The sequence below is a fragment of the Panicum virgatum genome, chromosome 5K (assembly GCF_016808335.1).
Source record: "Panicum virgatum strain AP13 chromosome 5K, P.virgatum_v5, whole genome shotgun sequence".
Classification (NCBI taxonomy): Eukaryota; Viridiplantae; Streptophyta; class Magnoliopsida; order Poales; family Poaceae; genus Panicum; species Panicum virgatum.
Genome location: NC_053140.1, coordinates 36,705,894 through 36,725,799, shown reverse-complemented (window position 1 = coordinate 36,725,799; position 19,906 = coordinate 36,705,894). Strand labels below are relative to the sequence as shown.

The window sequence follows — 19,906 nt, the reverse complement described above, 5'->3', positions numbered from 1 at the left end:
TTCTCATCTTTGACCAATAATTTGACTATTAAATTTTTGTTTTTATAATGCAAATTTCATATGATTGGATTCATAATCAAATATAGTTTACAATGATTATAAGCTTATAATCAAAAGTGATATAATATATGATAAATAAATGGTCAAAGTGTTGTTTAGAAGACCGTGTCATGTTCCACCATGCCTTATAAACGGGGAAAGAGGGAGTAGTAGCAAAGCAGAATTATTGACAGATTATACAGTCTTAGGAATAGCAACACTGCAATAGATTGACAAACACAAGGATAATAGATCCCACGACATTATTCAGCTATAGTTCCATACAAATCTCGCAACTTTCTTCAGACAAAATTACGGCAGAAACTATCTGCCAATTACAAAAAAGTAAACTGAAATGACAGGAAATACGGTTCATTAGGAAAGGATGAGAAATGATATTGTGATCAAATAAGTAGTCCCTGACAGGTTAATAAGCAAACGACGGTTCACTGGGCCAGAAGCTCCGGTAGATGGAAGCTGCAACCGGCACAAGACCCAGAAGTGCAATCTGAACCTGCTCTGAGGTGCTTGTCCTGATGGTGATCTGCCCACTCAGCTTGTTGTTCAGACCAAGTCGGACTGCCATCTTCGAGCCCCTTCCGATGGGGAATTGTGACTGCAAGTTAGCACCCAGAGCGAGGTCCCGGCGCCACTTCATCAGAGAAAGACCCAAGGTTGACAGCGACTGGCCAATTGGGTAGTCTTTGTCTTTCAGGCGTGCCTCCAAGTTAGCTCCATATGCAGTGTCCCCTTGGGCTTTCATCATACCAGTACTGGCAACTAGTGACAGCCTCTTCCCAAGGGAGAGCTGATCCTCGACCTTCAGTCCAGTTGCCACTATGTCACCCAGGAAAGTTACTGAGAATCCTCCGGTGGTCTTGTTCTTCTTGATATTCTTGATTTTGGTCTCACCACGGAGAATATATGCAAGCTGCCGCCCAACAGTTTGGATATCAAAACCAGCAAGTGATGAGGCATTATCCCCATGCTTTGCTGCAATGGAAGAGTCTAAATGGATGCTGAATTCCTTCTTGTCCTTGGTAACCTGAACTGCTACATTTGCTGGGAACCTATTAAGGATAGCTAGTGTCTCTTCAACGCTTACTCCATCATAACCACAATCATGATCCCACCCATGCGCATCTAAAACAGGCCTTGCTAGGACAGTTGAAGTTGGCTCCAGAAAGCGGTACCGGTACGTGGGATTGTCGCAATCAAATGAAGGAGGCAGCACCATGTCAGGTAAGGGAACTGATACATTCTCTGGAGGAGGGTCCTGATCATTCTCACCAGTGATATTAGCATACCCATAATCATCATCCAGATCAGTTTTTCCCCTCTTCTTCATCTCCTTTAACCTGCGGATCTCATCCTTCCATTGTTTCTTCTGGAGAAGCTTGACCCTGTAATCATACTCATCAAAATAAGCATTTTTCTGCTCCTTTGTGAGCCTCACAAGCTGAGCTTTGGTCAGGGGCTTGAAGGGTGGAAGCTGATCATATTCTTCTTCATCATCATCTTGTTCCACATCTGAATAATCATCCAATTCAATATCAGAATCATCTTCATTGCCACCCTGCTCAGCAGAAAGTTTGGGGTGGGCTCTTGACTGCAAGAGTGAGGACAGCAGGAAGGGAAGAGGCGGGGAGCGGAAACGGAACCCAAAAAGCTTCCCAGGATTAGGGTCCTGAAGCTTCAAAAGTGAGTTGGCTTCTGATAATATCTTTGAGGAGTAGCACAAAAGCAGCATCTGATGCCTCCAGCTTTGGCCATTGGGAAGCACTTTCTGGCCCTCGCGGTTCCTCCTGCAAGAAGGATGGTTCTCAACAAGGGCTACTGGGTTCATCAAACGCATATCTCCTGCAGCCTGCCTGATGGATTGCTGGATGATGTGGGATCTCTGAGCCATCAAGACCTCATATGTCATGGGAGCACCATTGAGGCCTTCAGGAGGAGCAGAGGCAGCATGTGTGAGCGCGACAATGGCGTTGAACCATATGGATGAACCAAGAACAGCGGTCATGGTTTTCAGAAGAGGCAAATCATTGAGATCACGGCTCAGACTATCCAGACGATCAACATATAGAACAATATCTGGGGGACATTTCTTGGTAAATTTCTTGACAGCAGAAAGAACCTTTCTGTTGGATCCTTGGTCCATCACATTGAGTCGAAGGCCTGGTGTATCAATGATTCTAATCTTGACGCCATCCACATCACCAACAATTTCTCGTACATTGCTGGTAGCTGAGCTAAAGGCATCAGTTCTGGTCTTCTCTTCCCCAAAAATAGAATTGATGGTTGCACTTTTGCCAACTCCAATCTTTCCAAGAACAAGTATGTTGCATGAGAAGTCCAGATCCTCTTTTCCCTCTGCTTCAAGAATTAAGGCCTTCCTCCGTGCATTATCAAGGCTGAAAGCTCGGTTGGTCTGCCTTCCATGCCGAATACCCTCAGCAAGGCTCAAACGATACAACACTTGTGCTGCTACTGTTTCTTCAGGAGTAGCTCCCAACCTGTAAACGAGACGCAGAAACTTCACTCTTATCAACTCAACTTTTTCATGCAACTTCTTCTCTTCCTCAGTCATCTCTTCAGTAGGATCAGTGGTAACTGCAAGCTCCGAGGGGCTGAATGGGTTTGACCTGGCAGGTTGTCGAGGAGCAATAGGCCTTAGAGATGTTGCCGATGAACCCAGACCAGCAGGTCGATCCATGGTGAATATTCTAGAACCATCTTGGGAACCGACTGAGATCTTCCCATCTGATGATCCACCTGTCGCCGCTTTCAGAAGGGCAGCCAGGGCAGCAGAATCAAATCCCTTCTCTTCCCCGTCATCATCCTCATCATCCTCTGAATCATCAAGCATAATCTGCCCATCCATGCTATCATTGAAGTCTCTTGAGCCAGACACACTACCACTAGAGGATCCTTCTGCAAGCTCCTTCATGATCTGCTTTGCAGCTTCAGAGCTCTCTAAGATAGCAACACGTGCGGGACTCGTGTCAGAGTTTGCCCCATCCTCATCCTCATCAGCCTCGTTGCCAACCCCATCCTCAACATCTGCCACAGCCTCCGCCTCAATTATGTCATTGTCACCAGCCTCCTCTTTGTGATCAGCAACCTCAGTAGCACCAACAGTCTCATCAGCACCATTATTTTCATTGCTTGATTCTGGCACCAACTCTGGAGCAGCAGCACCATTTTCAACCTCTGTGAGTTTCTTGGCACCAACATCTTCCACAGCTTCACTGGCAGCAACCTGGTCTTCAGCATTCTGCTTTTTCTCTGGGCTATCCTCAACCACACTGTTTGCAGATGCAGGAGCAGGCTCCTCTGCGCTTCCACCATTCACATCCTGGATAGGTGCACCATTTAAATTTGTTTAGATCACAACTAGCATCAATGCTATAAAAAACAAAATCAGATTGAGGATGCTCACTTACCACTGGACTCGCCTCACTGTCTAGCTGAGGCTCGGCGTCTTCATATTCAGAATCCATGTTAGTTGATTCTTCCAGGACTTCACTGGCAGCAGCCTGGTCTTCAGCATTTTGCCATTTCTCAGGGCTATCCTCAACCACACTGTTTACACTTGCAGGAGCAGGCTCCTCTTCGCTTACAGAATTCACAACCTGTATCGATGCATCATTTAAATTTGTTTACATCACCACTAGCATCAATGAAATCAGACTGCATCATTTAAATTTGTTTACATCACCACTAGCATCAATGTTATAAGCAACCAAATCGGACTGAGGACGCTCATTTACCCCTGGACTTGCCTCACTGGCCGGCTCAGGCTTGGCGGACTCGTCATTGTCGTCAACATCAGCACCCTTGTTAGTTGATTCTTTCGGGGCTTCACTCGCAGCAGCCTGGTCTTCTGCATTCTGCCCTTTCTCAGGGCTGTCCTCAACCACACTGCCTGCAGATGCAGAAGCAGGCTCTTCTTCGCTTCCATCAGTCAGAATCTGTGTCGATGCATCATATAAATTTGTTTACATCACCACTAGCATGGTAGCATCAACAATATAAGCAGTAAAATCAGACTCAGGACGCTCACTTACCACAGGACTCGCCTCACTGGCTGGCTCGGGCTTGGCAGCCTCCTCTTCAACGTCAGCACCCTTGTTAGTTGATTCTTCCGGGGCTTTTTCACCAGACACCACATCCACATCATCACTGGCTACCTTCTTGTCATCTAATTCGCCATTAGCTTCAGCAACAGGGGCTACCTTATCCTCTTGTTTGGTCATCTCCATGCTCTCAACAGAGAAATCAACCTCCTCATCGCCCAATTCGCCACCATCTCCAGTCCCAGAACCTACCTCCTCGGCCTTGTCCTCTTCCGGTTCCAGCTTCTCCTCGGCCACTGCCGACTCCGCGGAATCCGCTACCTTATCCACAGCCTTGGCCTCTACCGCAGCATCTCCTTCCTCCTGCTGCTCCCGTAATCCATCCTTCTCATCACCCTCCGACGCATCAGGGGAAGCCACCTCCACCGATTCGCCGGTGTCCGACTTGGACCCCACGGCTGGCGCGGGCGCCGCCACAGCTCCCCCGCCGAAATCATCCTTGTCGACCTCCGCCGCGCCCGAGCTCCCACCTTTACCATCCTCCTCCACTTCCCCGCCGTCACCCCCTCCTCTGGCACCCTCCCCCTCGCCGTTCTCGGCCTCCGGACCCCCAAACCCCTCACCTTTCCCCTCCGATTTCTCCTCCTCGGCCGCCGCCGCCGCCTCGACTTTCTTGGTCGGCTCCCCCTCGGCGGCGGCCGCCGCCTCCGCCGCCGCCGGGGCGGGGCTCTCTTCTTCCACGGGCGCGACTGCGGCGGCGTCGGTGGTGGGGGCCATGGCCGCCTCTTGCTCCGCCAGCACGCAAGGGAGCAAGAAAACAGCAGCGGTAGGATTCGGATCGAGGGGGTCGCCGGGTGGGGAGGCGTCGAGAAGATAAGGGGAGGGGAGGGTTTTAGGTCAGGGTGGGGAAAAATTATCTTCCGGATATTTATAGATGGCTTCCTTCAAATTTCAGTTTTTTTTAGCTGGAAAACATATACTCCTACCCCTTTTTTCAGTTAGGTTTGGTGTGTAATTGTTGGAGATGGTACCAAACAGCTGCACAACAGCACAAACTAGAGGTGAGATGACAAGGCAAGCAAAATCAAGGGATGAAGGTGTGCTATGTTTTTTTATTTGGGGGGTGGGGGATTTTTTTTGTTTAGATTGTTTGTCTTGTAGTTTTGGAGAGAAATATCTTCATATGGTTTTATTTTGTTTGGATTTATATGTTGTATTTGAAAAGAATAGGAGCATTTTCCTGAAATAGACAATATGGATTTTCTCGGCATATTTTGGGCTCAACCATTAAAAGAAAAGGAAATAAAAAGGTTATTCATAATTGGCTTCATTATCTTTTCATAATATTTTTTTGGGCGATTAGTTAACCTAGCTAAGTGCTAGGGTCTTTGTTATAAATATGTACATGGCGTAGCATATATCGTCAGGCTTTTAGTTCTTTTGGTGAAACTATACTTTTAGTTTGGATTATTAGCCTGTAATTTTGGGAGAAGATGGTATCACCCAGCTACAAAAGTATAAGAAGCCAAAGGGTAGTGAGATGGCAAAGGAAGCAAGGAAATCTAGGGGTGACACTTTTGTGTTTACTAGGTGTATTGTTGTGCTTTTGTAATGTTTTTTCTTTTGGTTTGGTTTTTTGGTGTACTCCATATCTTATATCATTTAATTGCCCTGTCTAATAGACAAGGTGAAGCATCTTGCCATCGTTTTATTACATACAGTGACAAAAAGGTTATTTACATTGCCACCACCATTGTGAGTTCTAATTTTTTGTGTTGGTTACCTAGGTGTTATAATGTTACAATAATTTTTTGTTTGTTTGTCTCATATTTTAAGTTGACATGGAAAATGTAATTCATATTAACTTCCTACAAAATGACGGAATGGATACCGGCCGCATCAACACTATATTGTGAAAAATATTTAGCTTTGATTGCATTCTGAACCAGATACTACATAAAATTTTTTAATCCAAAAGCTACTTTAGAAGCTATAAATGGTATGTCAAGAAATAAAAAATAAAAGGTTGATTTTACACATGCTTCCTGACTATGTTGATTTTTTTTCCAAATTAGGTATGCGACCATACTTATTTTCCAAATCTTTTTTTGTAGTGGATAGTTGTGCTTTTTTATCGGGCTGTGCAACCATACTAGTTTTAATTTCTTCGATGGAATGGAATTTTTGACCATTAGTAGAGCTCTTTTTTTTAGTTGGTAGATTAGATTATATAATATAGTACGCGCTGGTGGTTGTGGCCCCATCCCATCCGTAGTACCCTATGGTCAGAGCCCTGAATCACCGTCAATCACACTGAAGCCGCCACTCTCCATATGGGAGTGGCGTGGGTGGCTAACCGTGCTAGGCACATGATACAAACCCATATCTGAATGCGCACGTATCATGTTTCGAACATCCCATTCTCAGCCCATATTCCTCTAAAGAAGCCATAGCTGGTGCTATGTTCTTATCTTGCAGCAGTGGCGTTCATTGGCATCCCTCTTGCTACCACATTTCAGCTTTATGATTCGGTGCCTGAGATCAAATATAATCTCTATTGATGAGCAATGCCATTATGATCTCTATTGCCTGATATCAAGAGGCCTTACCGTGCACACCTTGGTTAGTTTGCGTTACTAGATGATAATAGCCCCATGTTTCGTTTCAAAAAAAAAGCCCCATGTACCCTCTTTCAACTCTACTAGGCTCTCGTCCCAAGCTCCAAAACATGTACAACCACCAAAAGGCTTTCTTCACAGTGCAGAGGGGCGAAAAAAAGGGATAAGTCGGTCTCTTTCGTCTCCGCCGGCGGCGCCGGCGGTCTTCTTCGCCTCCGATGGCCGTGCAGGCTTCGCGAGGTGGGGAAGACCGTTGGTTCCCCGTTGGCTGGTAGTTTAGGTCCTAATTTTTCTAGGGTTTCGTGTCCTGGCAGCGGCGACGAGGTGGGTGCGGCGTCGTCGATTTGGAATAAGTCCCTCCTTCCTCTTCCCCGCTGCGGTGGTGCTGACCCCGGTGCTTCCGTGAGGTATGTGAGGGTTTGCTTCTCTAGATCCAGTGCTTTGGGTCTTGGGAGGGAGTGTACAGGGGCTTCCTGTTGCTTGCCGGTGCTGCTTCCTCCGGTTGCGGCGGCGGAGGCGACTCTCTTTTCTGAAGGTGAAGGGCCAGCTACGGGTTCTGTGGTGAGCCGGTCTGGGGGCCTTGGTTTCTTCTTCGTCGGTCTCCGATGGCGAACCTTGGTCCCGGATCTGGGGAGAGCGGGGTGTGTCCCCGGCCGATGGTATACAGGCGATGCCTTTCCGTTCTCTGGGACGGGTCTCCTTTACGGCTCGGGTCGAAGCCAAGGCGAGATGGTTCTCCTCCATATCCTGGTATGCGGTTATTCGGTCTGCTCCGCCGTTGGCGTCCGCCTCGGTGATGCTGCTTGGTGGTGCTCGTCGGTGGAAGCAAGCTCAGTAGTCCCCTGGGGCCTCTTTGTAATTTTTTGTTTTGTTGGGGTCTTCTGTGAAGTGTGGCTGGGACAGCTGTGTCCTCGGAATCCTTCTAGCAGCTACCTGTACCTGGTCGTGTCTGTGTATGTTTTCCTTATCTCTTAATACAAATACAGGTATGTTTGTATAAAAAAAAACTCTACTAGGCTCTCACAGTGGCCACTGCTGGACCTTTCAACAGGCTGCTGAAAACTCCACTTCCAAGCTGATGGCTGCTATCCACCTTCACAACAAGCTGAGAAAATAAGAGACTGGCGGGCCTTAGGTCTACCTGTATTCTGAACCATATGCAGTTGCAATAAAACATGCAACTCCACCTGCTTCCTCACAGCTATGAAAATGACTGGCCACAGCTACGAAACAGCGGCTTGTAAGCAGGAATTTCCCTTCCTCTTTTATCCAGAGATCAACAAAATACTGCAGCATATATATTCCACGACAAGGGCTACGAAGAGGCAGGGGACAACAACCCCAAAACCTTTCCGATACTTTTAATATCTGAGGTTCTAATACATGTGCTTTTGTTACATTTACGAGGAACCTTTGTAAAATTTGCGTTCCTCTAGTTAGTCTAGTTTCTATATAACTAACATAGTGTTCATGCATTGCTACGGGTAATATAAACTTTACCTAGATGGACAAATTATATGAGAAAACTAATTTTGTGCTCTTTCACTCTTTGCGCAAGCCGTGCCGTGACCGCGCGAGGTATTGATTGTTCGGGTTTCGATTCGAATTTAGATTAATTTATTCGGATTCAGATTGAGATGCAGATTAATTTTTTCGAGTTCTGATTAGGATTCTGATTGATTTATTCTGGTTCCGATTAGGATTCTGGTTGACGGGCCGTGCAATTATTGCTTGCTTTACAAATAGTAAAGATATAATTTTTTATTAAGGATCTCCTTTGTTAATGTAGTTTCCAGAGAACCTTGGTTTTCTGAGTGTACAGTTTGAAATTGTCATTTAAATGCTATCAACTTGTATAGAACCAAACTGCATTTTTTACAAATGAGAGGAAAACTTCGGCATGTTGGATGCATGATTCTTTTAGAGTTTTGGAGAGCTACCATGTTTTCTTAAAAAAAAAGAGTTAATTCTGCACAAGCCACTAAGAAAGTTATATAAATATCACTATAAAAGTTCTAGCATCTTTCATATCATTGGTTCAACTTTTACTAGACCTAAATATCACTTCCGCCTATTTTAGGTATAAGAGCAAGGTTAATGGTTACGCCGGTTGCTAGCTTGAAGAACGCCAGATCACGCATAAAGCTGGAAACAGTAGTGGCGGACCCCACATATCAATCAATGCTTTGCAGAGTTTAGCAGCAACGTGGAGCCTTGAGAGAGGCAAAACAACAACATGGAGCTCGGAGACAGGGGAAGCTGCAGAATAACGCACTCGCCCGCTTCCAGCCAGCATTGAGCAAAACACCTGTTTCATTCTCTCTCCTAGTTTCTCTCTCACACACATTATATACAAGCTGACATGTATCTCCATTTTGCCCGTCTCGTTGGCTTCACTATATTTGCTCCAACAGGAACAACTAGGGAGACAAAATGTATCTTTTGCCCTTTGTAAAAAGGACACTTTGACGACTTCTAAGCTCTAACAGCGAGGTGAGGTGATGGAAGCGACATATACGGCACTAAGATCCAATAAAAAATCAACTGATGGTATGGAAGGCGTCCAAATATTTTTAGTGGCATTTATGGAATTAAGAACTTTTATAATGGTGTACGCGGAATTGACTAAAAAACTACATTACCGGAAAGGTTTTGGAGTTGTTTTAGTTTTTATTTCGTAAAACCCCTATTTTCCTAACATTATAATATGTCTAGACTTTCGAAAAACCCACCACAGAATTTCTAAACACAATGCGTATTCCCACTACATCCCTAGCAAACAATGTGATTTTTTCAACCGCCGGTGGAGAGAGATCGCAGCTGCATTCTGGAGTTCCCCTCAAATCCGGTTCTTGTCGAGAACCACCGACGATAAACTTCGTCACCGACAGATGGGGCCCGCGTCCGAAACCCACTGCGCGCGCCCTCCCGGCCACGCTCTGGACACGTCAGCAATCCGCGTCGAAACCCATCGCAGCCGAGCGCTAGCAGCGGCGCCAACGCCCCACACCCATCCACGTCACCGATCCGCGGCTCCTACCCTTGCACCAATCAGCGCCCGCCTCTCCTCGCCTATAAACCGAAGCGGCCCCCCTCGCCTCTTCCCCTCACCTCACACAGCAATCGAATCCAAGCATCCCCAATTTCCCAAACCCCAAGCACCTCCGCAGCCGCAGCACCACCGATGGCGCCCAAGGCGGAGAAGAAGCCGGCGGCGAAGAAGCCCGCGGAGGAGGAGCCCGCGGCGGAGAAGGCGGAGAAGGCCCCGGCTGGGAAGAAGCCCAAGGCGGAGAAGCGCCTCCCCGCGGGCAAGTCCAGCGCCGGCAAGGACGGCGAGGGCAAGAAGGGCAAGAAGAAGGCCAAGAAGAGCGTCGAGACCTACAAGATCTACATCTTCAAGGTGCTCAAGCAGGTGCACCCGGACATCGGCATCTCCTCCAAGGCCATGTCCATCATGAACTCCTTCATCAACGACATCTTCGAGAAGCTCGCCGCCGAGGCCGCCAAGCTCGCCCGCTACAACAAGAAGCCCACCATAACCTCCCGCGAGATCCAGACCTCCGTCCGCCTCGTCCTCCCCGGGGAGCTCGCCAAGCACGCCGTCTCCGAGGGCACCAAGGCCGTCACCAAGTTCACCTCGTCTTAGTTAGGTTTGCCGCCTCTTGTGGTGCCAGTACTAGTTCGGTTGGGTGCTGCTGTTAGACCTAGCTCCCTCGGTTTAATTTATCTGGTAGAAGTAGTACTATCATCAGCAGTGTCGAATGGAAATGGATGGTTAGTGTGTAGTTGTATGAATTGTGTACCTAATCGGTCTGGAACATCAATGGTGCCTGTTCTGTTCTATTAACTTTTGTTCATCTGTTCACTGTTCTCTCTCTGGTTTTGCTGTGCTTGTTGTTTGCTTTATGTGGTGAGGTAAATGACAATTCTGGCTCAGTAGTGATGTGCAAGTTGCATCATTGCATACTTTTAGATTTCTCTAGTGCTTTGAGATGTGAAATTTCTGCAGACCTGACGAGTGCACACAAACTCCTTTTTTCCCCTTTCATTCCACAAACATGGCAAAGTTGCTATTTGGTGTGATCAGTGATGCAATTGCCTGTGATGATCAACTGAGATGACCAGTCAGGTATCAGGAGTGCTCGCTATTTCGTTCTGCACTGCAGTTTCTTTAACTGAGTACACAGTTCATGTCTTCAATTTAGCTAGAAGCAGTGCATAGGCACATTTTTTATAATTTATCCCTTATATTCCACATATTCATTTAAACCCTGGCAATACGTTTGATTATATCAAACAGTATCTTTTCTAATTCTGTTGGAAACTTGGAATAGTTTCCTTTGAGCAACTAACACTGTTGCATAAATTGTCCTTATGGCTCAAAATCTTGGTGTCTTCTCTGTGCACAGTCCTTTCAATGTCGGCTTTGGCTTTGATCTTCATGCTTCTGAATGTTGGTGCATTTGCAGTGGCATAATGAGGAAAAGGACAAGCTTATGGTATGAATCAGACCAGCCCTGGATAAATTTCATTAATTGTCATCTAGTTGTTTCATGAAATGGCTTGAAGTTCTCAGAATGTTTTAGGTATGCCTGTCGAAATACTGAAAGTGCATATTTTTCTTTAATTTTAATTATGATGTATGTCAGTATGCTATCTAAACAGGTACGAAATAATGTAATCATGTAGAAATCATTTGCGACCTTATAGTATAACTGTTGATACCTCTTATATAATTCTGAAAGGGATACTATGTCAGTAAGTCACCAACTAGCAATGCAAGGCATTGCCATAATGATTTCTATATAATTTTATATACAAATCTAGTATGTTAGACATTATATCATTTATCTTTAAGTTTATTCATTTTGAACCTCACCAGGTGTGAACCTCTGACCTCAATTCCAAATCAGGGAGCATGATCCACAACAATAATGGTCACCCGGGCAAGATGAATATGGAGCTGAGGTCTTCCTTTTATTACAGAGATACATAGCTCTCCTGCGTGTTCGGGGGAAAAAAATGGAGCTGAGGTCATACAAGTCAACATTTCAAGGTGATTACCCAAACACGCCCTGTTGTTGACTCCTTTTTTCCTTTCTTTTTTTTTAAATGAATCGCTCAATCTCTTCGAGATGAAAGTACTGGCCATGAATAGCAGTATATCTGGATCCTGTAGCTCGTAGCAATATTTTAGCACCATGAGCTATTGTAATTTATCAAAATCAAAACAATAATCTAATGACCTTAGGGAGCATTGCAGGTTGGCACTTGGCACGCTGCAGGCATAAATATGGCCTTTCTTACGGTGTACGACTTTTGGCGGTGCTTAAGCGAATATGGCAGGGCGCTTGGCTTTGAAAACATACTGGTTGGTTGTGTACAAAGTGCAGAGCTTCACTGTTACAGCTGAAACTATTGTCAGCACGCAGGCGGTGAAGCTGTCGAAAGGGTAAAGGTTTGCTAGAACATGTCATCTAGTTATTTTAACCAGGATAGAAGGATCATGGAAAATCCTGATAGTTGACTGTCAACAGAGAAGAGAGATCATCACAACTTTCAGCACCCTTTGCTTATCTCTCTTCGACAGAGTCCATCCTGCCGTATCACTCCCCTTCTTGTTTCCCTTCTTTTTTTCACTCTTTGATTGTCTTAATGATGGGATACGTCACATTGCCTGTTCCTTCTACTATTTAAAAAGAGTCATTTTCCCCTAATTTTTTAGCACCAAATGGAACACCTATCAAAAGAACACTCCTAGAATGGTATTGGTAATGCCATCCGGATTCACAACTGGGGTCGCCGATTCGGATGCTACTTGTCTTTGATGGTTGTAATACGACGCGGACACCATGTCCGATCCGCGCGTCTACATATGCGTGGCTGCCTGGGCCGCTGGGCGTCCCCATAGCACACGCACGACACACCTGTTGTACCTGGTACTCGAGCGACTCTGCATCCCTCGCGCTCGAATCGGTGCTGCCGACGACGACGATGAACACCGGCGGCAACTCGCTGCCGCCGCAGTCGTGCCCCGACGGCACCAAGCGGCGCGTGTGCTACTACTACGACCGCCTCATCGCCGGCGTCGACTACGGCGAGGACCACGTCATGGTGCCCCGCCGCGTCGACATGGCGCACGCGCCCAACCGCTCCTACGGCCTGCTCGGCGACATGGCCCGCCTCCGCACCAGGCCCGCCACCGACGCCGAAATCTCCGTCTTCCACGACGGCCGCTACGTCGGGCTGCTGCGGGACCTCACCCCGGAGGCCTTCGGCGCCGGCGGCGAGGTCGCGCGCCGGGCCAGGGGCTGCAACGTCGGCGCGGTCTCTGCGGACGGCCGCTCCGTCGACAACCCCCCGTCGCCGGCCTCTGGGACTACTGCCAGCGCTACGCCGGAGGGTCGCTGGCCGCCGCGCGCGCGCTCGCCAGCGGGGAGGCCGACGTCGCCGTCAACTAGTCCGGCGGTATGCACCACGCGTGCCGGGACAAGGCCAGCGGCTTCTGCTATGTCAATGACATCGTGCTCGCCATCGACGAGCTCCTCGGGCACTTCCGGCGCGTGCTGTACGTGGACATCGACGTGCACCACGGCGACGGCGTCGAGCCCGCCTTGGTCGGCTCCAACCGGGTGATGATGACTGTGTCGTTCCACCAGCGCACCGAGGACTTCTTCCCGGAGCGGAGGGGGCTCCTCGACCACGTCGGCGAAGGGGACGGCCGGCTCCGCGTCGTGAACGTGCCGTTGAAGAAGGGCATGGACGACGAGGGCTACCGCGGACTGTTCGAGCCCATCATGAGCAAGGTCATGGAGTTCCAGCCGGAGGCCATCCTGATGCAGTACGGCCACGCCCGCTGCGTCGGCTTCATGCGGAGCTTCGACACACCTTTGCTGCTCCTCGTTGGCGGCGGGTACACCATCAACCACGTCGCCACCTGCTGCTGCTACGAGGTACATATATACTCCGATTTGCTACCAAATTATATTCTGAATCATTCTCCACTATATTATGCCATTGACCATCAATTTGTGCTCACCCAATTCTGAATTTAACTTGTTCGACGCACGTAGACGGCGGTTGCAATTGGTAAGGACATCACCGATGACATACCGGCGCACTGCTACGACGGGTACTACCGGGGACAGGGCGCACTGCTACGACGGGTACTACCGGGGACAGGGCTACAAGCTTCGGTACCCGATGGACAAGAATTTGAATAACAATAATACAGAGCTATGTGACGCGCACCAAGTGTACAGTCCTTCAAAACCTCTCTGAGCTCGAGGCCGCGCCGAGTGTCGAGTTCAAGCAGCCCGCTAGCGGGAGGATCGACACCGAGGCACTCTTCCACAGGCGGCCCCCACAAGAGGATGACGAACCCATGGAGAGACTGCACCGACGGTGCGTCGAGATGGAGGAGCGTGGATTCTTCACGGAGCTGGGGAAGCGGCAGCTTGACTTGGCCAAGGACGACAATGGCAATCATCACCATGGACATCGGCCGGAGCCGGTAAAGAAGCATCGGTCCGGAAAGGTTCACATAGAATACCATGCGCATGAACATGTATTCTGACCTCTGCTTAAATCATCTCGCATGTACGTGTAAAAATACTATTTCCTTCATGAAAGACGGCTACCTACCACGTTGTACATATAGGACTTCTTAATAAACAGTAAAAAAGAACGAAAAATATACTGTAGGAGCGCTCAGCTCAAACATAATTGCAGTTTATCTAATTATCAGCAAAAATTTAGAAGCGACGGGGTGTCATTTAAGAATATCAAACTTATGTCATTTAATAATATCAAACTTTACAACTTTACAACTATTAATTATACATATAGGAGTGTTTAGACTTTGTCATATGATATTTACGTTAAGATAATAGTAACGACTCTCTCAATAACTTTCACTATATATTTAGGAAAGGAACGTCAAATTAGGGTATTACAGGAGCCGTCCGTGTTTTATAATCACGTAAAATGGAACTGGGGAAGCAACTGTGTGAGCTGTGAAGAAAAAGTCCATGTTCTGACATCCCTTTCATGTAAACAGGGGTGTCATTCGTTTTCGATTTGTGTAATTGAGCTGGCATTGTGCGAAGTCCAATAAAAGTGTAAACTATGGGGCTGAAGGTCAATTCTTATTAACATTCTGGAAACTCGGTGAGTGTACAAATCTAACTATGGCGCTGTTTGGATTCAGGGGCTAAATTTTAATCCTTGTCATATCAAAGAGAATCTTATTGTTTTAAAGTATTAAATAAAGTCTAATTATAAAAATAATTGCAGAACTCTGGGGCTAAACTGCGAGAGGAATCTAATGAGGTATATTAATCCATAATTAGAGGATGGGTACTGTAAGAGCAACTCCAGTGGAGTGACTAAATTTGAGTGACTAAAACTTATTTTAGTCACCCACTTTCCAAGTTTAGTCACTTAAAATGTAGTCTCTACTCCAGCAGCACCGACTAAGAGCAACTCCAGTGGAGTGACTAAATTTGAGTGACTAAAACTCATTTTAGTCACTCACTTTCCAAGTTTAATCACCCAAAATGTATTCTCTACTTCAGCAGCACTGACTAAATAGACTAAAAAATAGTGGGCCTTACTTTTGGTAGCCTAAGTAGAGGGTGACCAAATTGAGGGGGTGGGAGAGGAAATTTAGTCACCCTCTCAATTTAGTCACCTAAATAGAGGCTCTGCTGGAGATGGAAATTTGAGTAAAATGACTAAAATGTGGGTTTGGTCACCCAAATAGAGGTCTTGCTGGAGTTGCTCTAACACCACTGTAGCAAATCATGAATTAATTTGGCTCATTAGATTCATCTCGGAATTAGCACTCATCTGTCAAAAAAAAAATTAAAAACACATTTTATTTAATACTATTAAATAGCAAGATTCTCTTTGATGTAATAGGAGCTAAACTTTAGCCTATGAAAACAAACAAAGTCTATATATAGTTATATTTCGGTGACATATATACTCCCTCCGTTCTCAAATATGTGATAAATCTGAGAATGGAGATAGAATATATGAATATGAATACGTGTTAAGTTAACCATTTCTCTAAATGGTAGAAATGGTTTCAAATTAAAATTTTCAGCAAATTTAGCCAAACAGTCATGCTACCATGTCCCGTATGAGCTTCATAGTTATCCGTCTTTAATTTTATTCTAAATCAAACTTTTCAAAAAAAATTTATGAAAATAAATATAAAATCCACATTACCAATTAAAATCACTATTAATAATCTGATGTAGATGTGGTGCAATTTTATGAATTTTATTAAAATTAGTTTAACATAGAACAAACTTAAACATCTCACGTTTGGAAACAAAGGGTCAATTTCAACAAAGTGGGAATCTTACGATGTTGAAATCGCAGCAATTGCGTCGATAAAAAAGACGGAATCAATAAATACAAGGAGCCGGGAATCTTTATTAAAAAAATAGCATGCTCAAGGTGAACCGACACGTGGAGTCTGAATAAACTTACAACAATAGCTAGACTAGAAATAATATATCACATATCATATTGGAGTTCCAAAGTTAACCTAAAGAAATAGACAACTACGTAGCCAAAACCAGTTACCACACCCAAAGAATGTTCTATCAGGTATCATATACCATTTCACGAATACTGCCACCAGACAGAGCACATGAACTGGAGGTAAAATTCAAAGAAAATGACCAGTTTCAAACATCGCGATTGACTAGTGATTGACCAGACCCATATGTACATGGGCCAGTTAACCTGATTGGACACATATGGAAGTGTAAATAATGTTGTTCAAAACTTATGACACCGATCAGGTACCTTTTTCTAATGAAGTTGATTGACTAGTAAGCACCGTAGCTACTACCTCACAACAGTCAGGTTGATCTCTTCCAAGCCCAGTGATAAAGCTGTGAAAGAAGCAAAGAAAGCATGAATAAAACACACTGCCATAATAAAATTGTGATAGAAACAATGAAAGCATGACCTGAACCAATTGTGCTTTAACCAGAAGTTGGTAGCTTTATCTGAACATTGCAGATATGCATTATTAGCTCTACCTGACAGCGGTGACTATAAATAGGACATTTTGCTCCACATGTGAACGGCAATCGATCGACAATTAGCTACTCTATGCTCTCCGTTTTATTGCAGCGACTTCTCAATGCCATCAAAAGATCAACCAAATCAGCTAAGATGAGATATTGGAGAAAACTAAAATGCCGGGACAAGGCAAGCGGCTTCTGCTACGTCAACGACATCGTGCTCGCCATCGACGAGCTCCTCGGGCACTTCCGGCGCGTGCTGTATGTGGACATCGACGTGCACCACGGCGACGGCATCGAGACCGCCTTCGTCGGCTCCAACTGGGTGATGACCGTGTCCTTCCACCAGCACACCGAGGGAGCACGTCGTCGAAGGGGACTGCTGGCTCCGCACCGTGAACGTGCCGATGAAGAAGGGCATGGACGACGAGGGGTACCGCCGGCTGTTCAAGCCCATTATGAGCAAGGTCATGGCGGTGTTCCAGCCAGAGGCGATCGTGATGCAGTGCGGCGGCGACTCGCTCTCCGGCGACAGGCTCGGCCAACAGAACCTGTCCATCTCCGGCCACGCCCGGTGCGTTGGCTTTTTGCGGAGTTTCAGCATGCTGCTCCTCGGCGGTGGCGGGTACACCATCAACCACGTCGCGGCTTGCTGGTGCTACAGGGTATTTATATACTCCGATCTGCCACCAAATAAGAAATTTCAAAAACTAAGTCTCTTATACTCTGAATCATTCTCCATTATATTATGTCATTGATCATCAATTTGTTCTCATCTGATTCTGAATTTAACTTGCTCGACGCACGCAGACGGCGGTTGCCATCGCCAAGAAGATCACAGACGACATACCGGCGCACTGCTACGATGGCTACTACCAGGGACAGGGCTACAAGCTCCAGTACCCGGTGGACAAGAATTTAAACAACGACAATACGGAGAGCTATGTGACGCGCATCAAGTGCGCGGTCCTGCGAAACCTCTGCGAGCTTGAGGCTGCGCCGAGCATTGAGTTCAAGCAACCGGCCGGCGGCAGCATCGACACCGAGGCACTCCTACACAAGCGCCCCCCGCGGGAGGACGACGACCCCATGGAGAGGATGCACCGCCAGTGCGGCGAGATGGAGGAGCGTGGCTTCTTCATGGACCTGGGGAAGCGGCAGCTCGACCTTGTCAAGGACAATAGTGGCGCCCACCGCCATGCGCATCGGCCGGAGCCGGTGAAGAAGCACCGGTCTCGAAAGCTTCACATCCAATACCATGCGCATGACCGTGCATTGTGTTCTAACCTCAGCTTAAACCATCTGTAAGAAACATTGCAGAATGCTGGCATGACCATGTAAAAATCACTTACCCTCTTTTTTTCCCTTCTATTTTTTCACTCGTTGATTGTATCGCTAATTTTTTAGCGCCAAATGGAACACCTATCAAAAGAACACACCTACAATGGTATTGGTATTGGTTGATTGACCGATTCTAATTTTGAAAAACCAAAAAGTAAAATTCCAGATCTCTTATGTTCAGGCCAAAAAGTAAAAACCAAAAAGTAAGATGGGGCAATTCTTTCTAAACGAAATCTTTTTTGAATAGAGTGATTAGCCCTGTGTTTTATTTTTTTCTAGAAAAAGGAAGCCGTCGGACTACCCACGTGCAGCACTTTCCTTTTTTTTTAACTACGTGCAGCACTTTCCTAAAACAATAAGTATAGCGGAGTCCCTATTTTTTTCCATGCAAGATTCCTTCCTGGGCCTAGCTTCACAGATGCGGTAAAACCCTCCGTTTCCATCGGGCCAGGCTGAAGCGAGCGCACGAGCTGTACGGGAGCAGAGATAGCGTGCGAACAAGGCAACCGATCATCGGATCCGCTTAGAGTAAGTATTATGACCAGCGTTGAGCCGGCTGAGAGCCTCTGTGGCAGAAAGAGAAAGTAGGAGAGAGCGCCACGGGCGGCTCGCGAAATGCCCGCACCCAGTCAGCTGATACGCAAAACGCAGCTCCCATTCGCTGGCTGTCGTTGTCGGACATTAAATTCCAGCGGACCCGCCACCACGGCGCACTCCTTGCATCCGGGACATCCGACAAGGCGAGGAGCGAGCAGAACCAACGCAGCTGCATCTGGAGGCCTGCGCGGATGCTCGGGCGCACGGTGGCTAGAGCGCGGCGGCACCCGGTCAACCGGAGGCTGGCGGCCAGCGGCCGATGCGGGCACGCAGGCGGCAGCCCAACGCGGCGACGTGAGCGCGCGGAGGCCGTCGGCCCGATGTGGGACATGCAGCAGCACCAGGCAAAGCGGGCGCGATGGCGCTGGAGCCGAACCCGCGTGCGCCCAACCAGGCAACCAGCAAGCGAGTCTACATTCCAAATCCTGTTTCTATACTAAAATTGAGCAAATTGATTTATAAGATTTTTTAGTCTATAGATATAGACTAGAATTACTCAACGAAGAGGACAAGATATTATACGCGATCTTCAAGAAATGAGGAGTTGTATCCATTTCCATTGCCTGGAAATAGTGCAGGCATATTGTTGCATCCAATTATAATTTATCACTTCCTAGTATTGATGAAGACATAATAGATTGGTATTTGTAGGCGTACTCGGCACTAGTTAAGTACTTCTTTATAATTCTTCAAAGGTTTTATTGAGTTTCTTGAACAATTAGATTTGGAATTGGGGATTTACTACAAATCATACAATTTAAGCATTTTTAAACTAATATCGGTAGGTGGACTGGTTTGAGTGCTTTAAGAGCTTACATAAGTGGCCCTAGGCGCGAAATTCCACTGCCTGCTAGTAAGCATTATAGCTACTACCTCACAATAGTCAGGTTGATCTTCCAAGCCCAGTGACAAAGCTGTGAAAGAAGCAATGAAAGCATGGACAAAACAACTGTCATGACAAAATTGTGATAGAAACAATGAAAGCATGACCAAAACCAACTGTGCCATGAGCCAGAAGTCGGTCGCTTCATGTGAACATTGCGGATATGCATGGTTCTTAGATCTACCCGACAACAATGACTATAAATAGGACATTTTGGCCCACATGTGAACGGCAATTGATTGACAATCAACTGATGTATGCTCTCCATTCTATTGCTCTCCATTCTCTTGCACTGGCTTCTTA

At 46.6% G+C, this 19,906-nt stretch overlaps 2 protein-coding genes, 1 long non-coding RNA gene and 2 pseudogenes across 5 annotated transcripts; 4 read left to right on the top strand and 1 right to left on the bottom strand.

The window, feature by feature from the left end:
• Positions 1–244: 244 nt before the first annotated feature.
• On the bottom strand, positions 245–5,007 carry LOC120707219 (translocase of chloroplast 101, chloroplastic-like). Of its 2 annotated transcripts, none has more exons than XM_039992063.1 (4): positions 4,110–5,007; positions 3,813–4,013; positions 3,486–3,674; positions 245–3,397 (listed from the first exon to the last, which is right to left on the bottom strand). In XM_039992063.1, the coding sequence occupies exons 1-4, from the start codon at positions 4,893–4,895 to the stop codon at positions 467–469; spliced, it is 4,107 nt and encodes a 1,368-aa protein (XP_039847997.1). In that variant the 5' UTR covers positions 4,896–5,007; the 3' UTR covers positions 245–466. The 2 variants fall into 2 exon arrangements, with proteins under 2 accessions (XP_039847997.1, XP_039847998.1); XM_039992064.1 differs by having other exon boundaries at positions 3,825–4,013.
• Positions 5,008–9,851: 4,844 nt separating this feature from the next.
• Positions 9,852–10,583, top strand: LOC120707217 (histone H2B.1-like). The gene has a single exon (XM_039992062.1). The coding sequence runs from the start codon at positions 9,921–9,923 to the stop codon at positions 10,380–10,382; it is 462 nt and encodes a 153-aa protein (XP_039847996.1). The 5' UTR covers positions 9,852–9,920; the 3' UTR covers positions 10,383–10,583.
• A 150-nt stretch (positions 10,584–10,733) lies between these two features.
• Positions 10,734–12,453, top strand: LOC120707218. 2 transcript variants are annotated; one of them, XR_005688882.1, is made up of 4 exons: positions 10,734–10,865; positions 11,146–11,235; positions 11,619–11,792; positions 12,000–12,453. It is a non-coding gene; the product is annotated as an uncharacterized LOC120707218 (long non-coding RNA). The 2 variants fall into 2 exon arrangements; XR_005688883.1 differs by having other exon boundaries at positions 11,146–11,322.
• A 277-nt stretch (positions 12,454–12,730) lies between these two features.
• Positions 12,731–14,312, top strand: LOC120709895 (annotated as a pseudogene).
• Positions 14,313–16,933: 2,621 nt separating this feature from the next.
• LOC120709894 lies at positions 16,934–18,090 on the top strand (annotated as a pseudogene).
• The last annotated feature ends 1,816 nt before the right edge of the window (positions 18,091–19,906 follow it).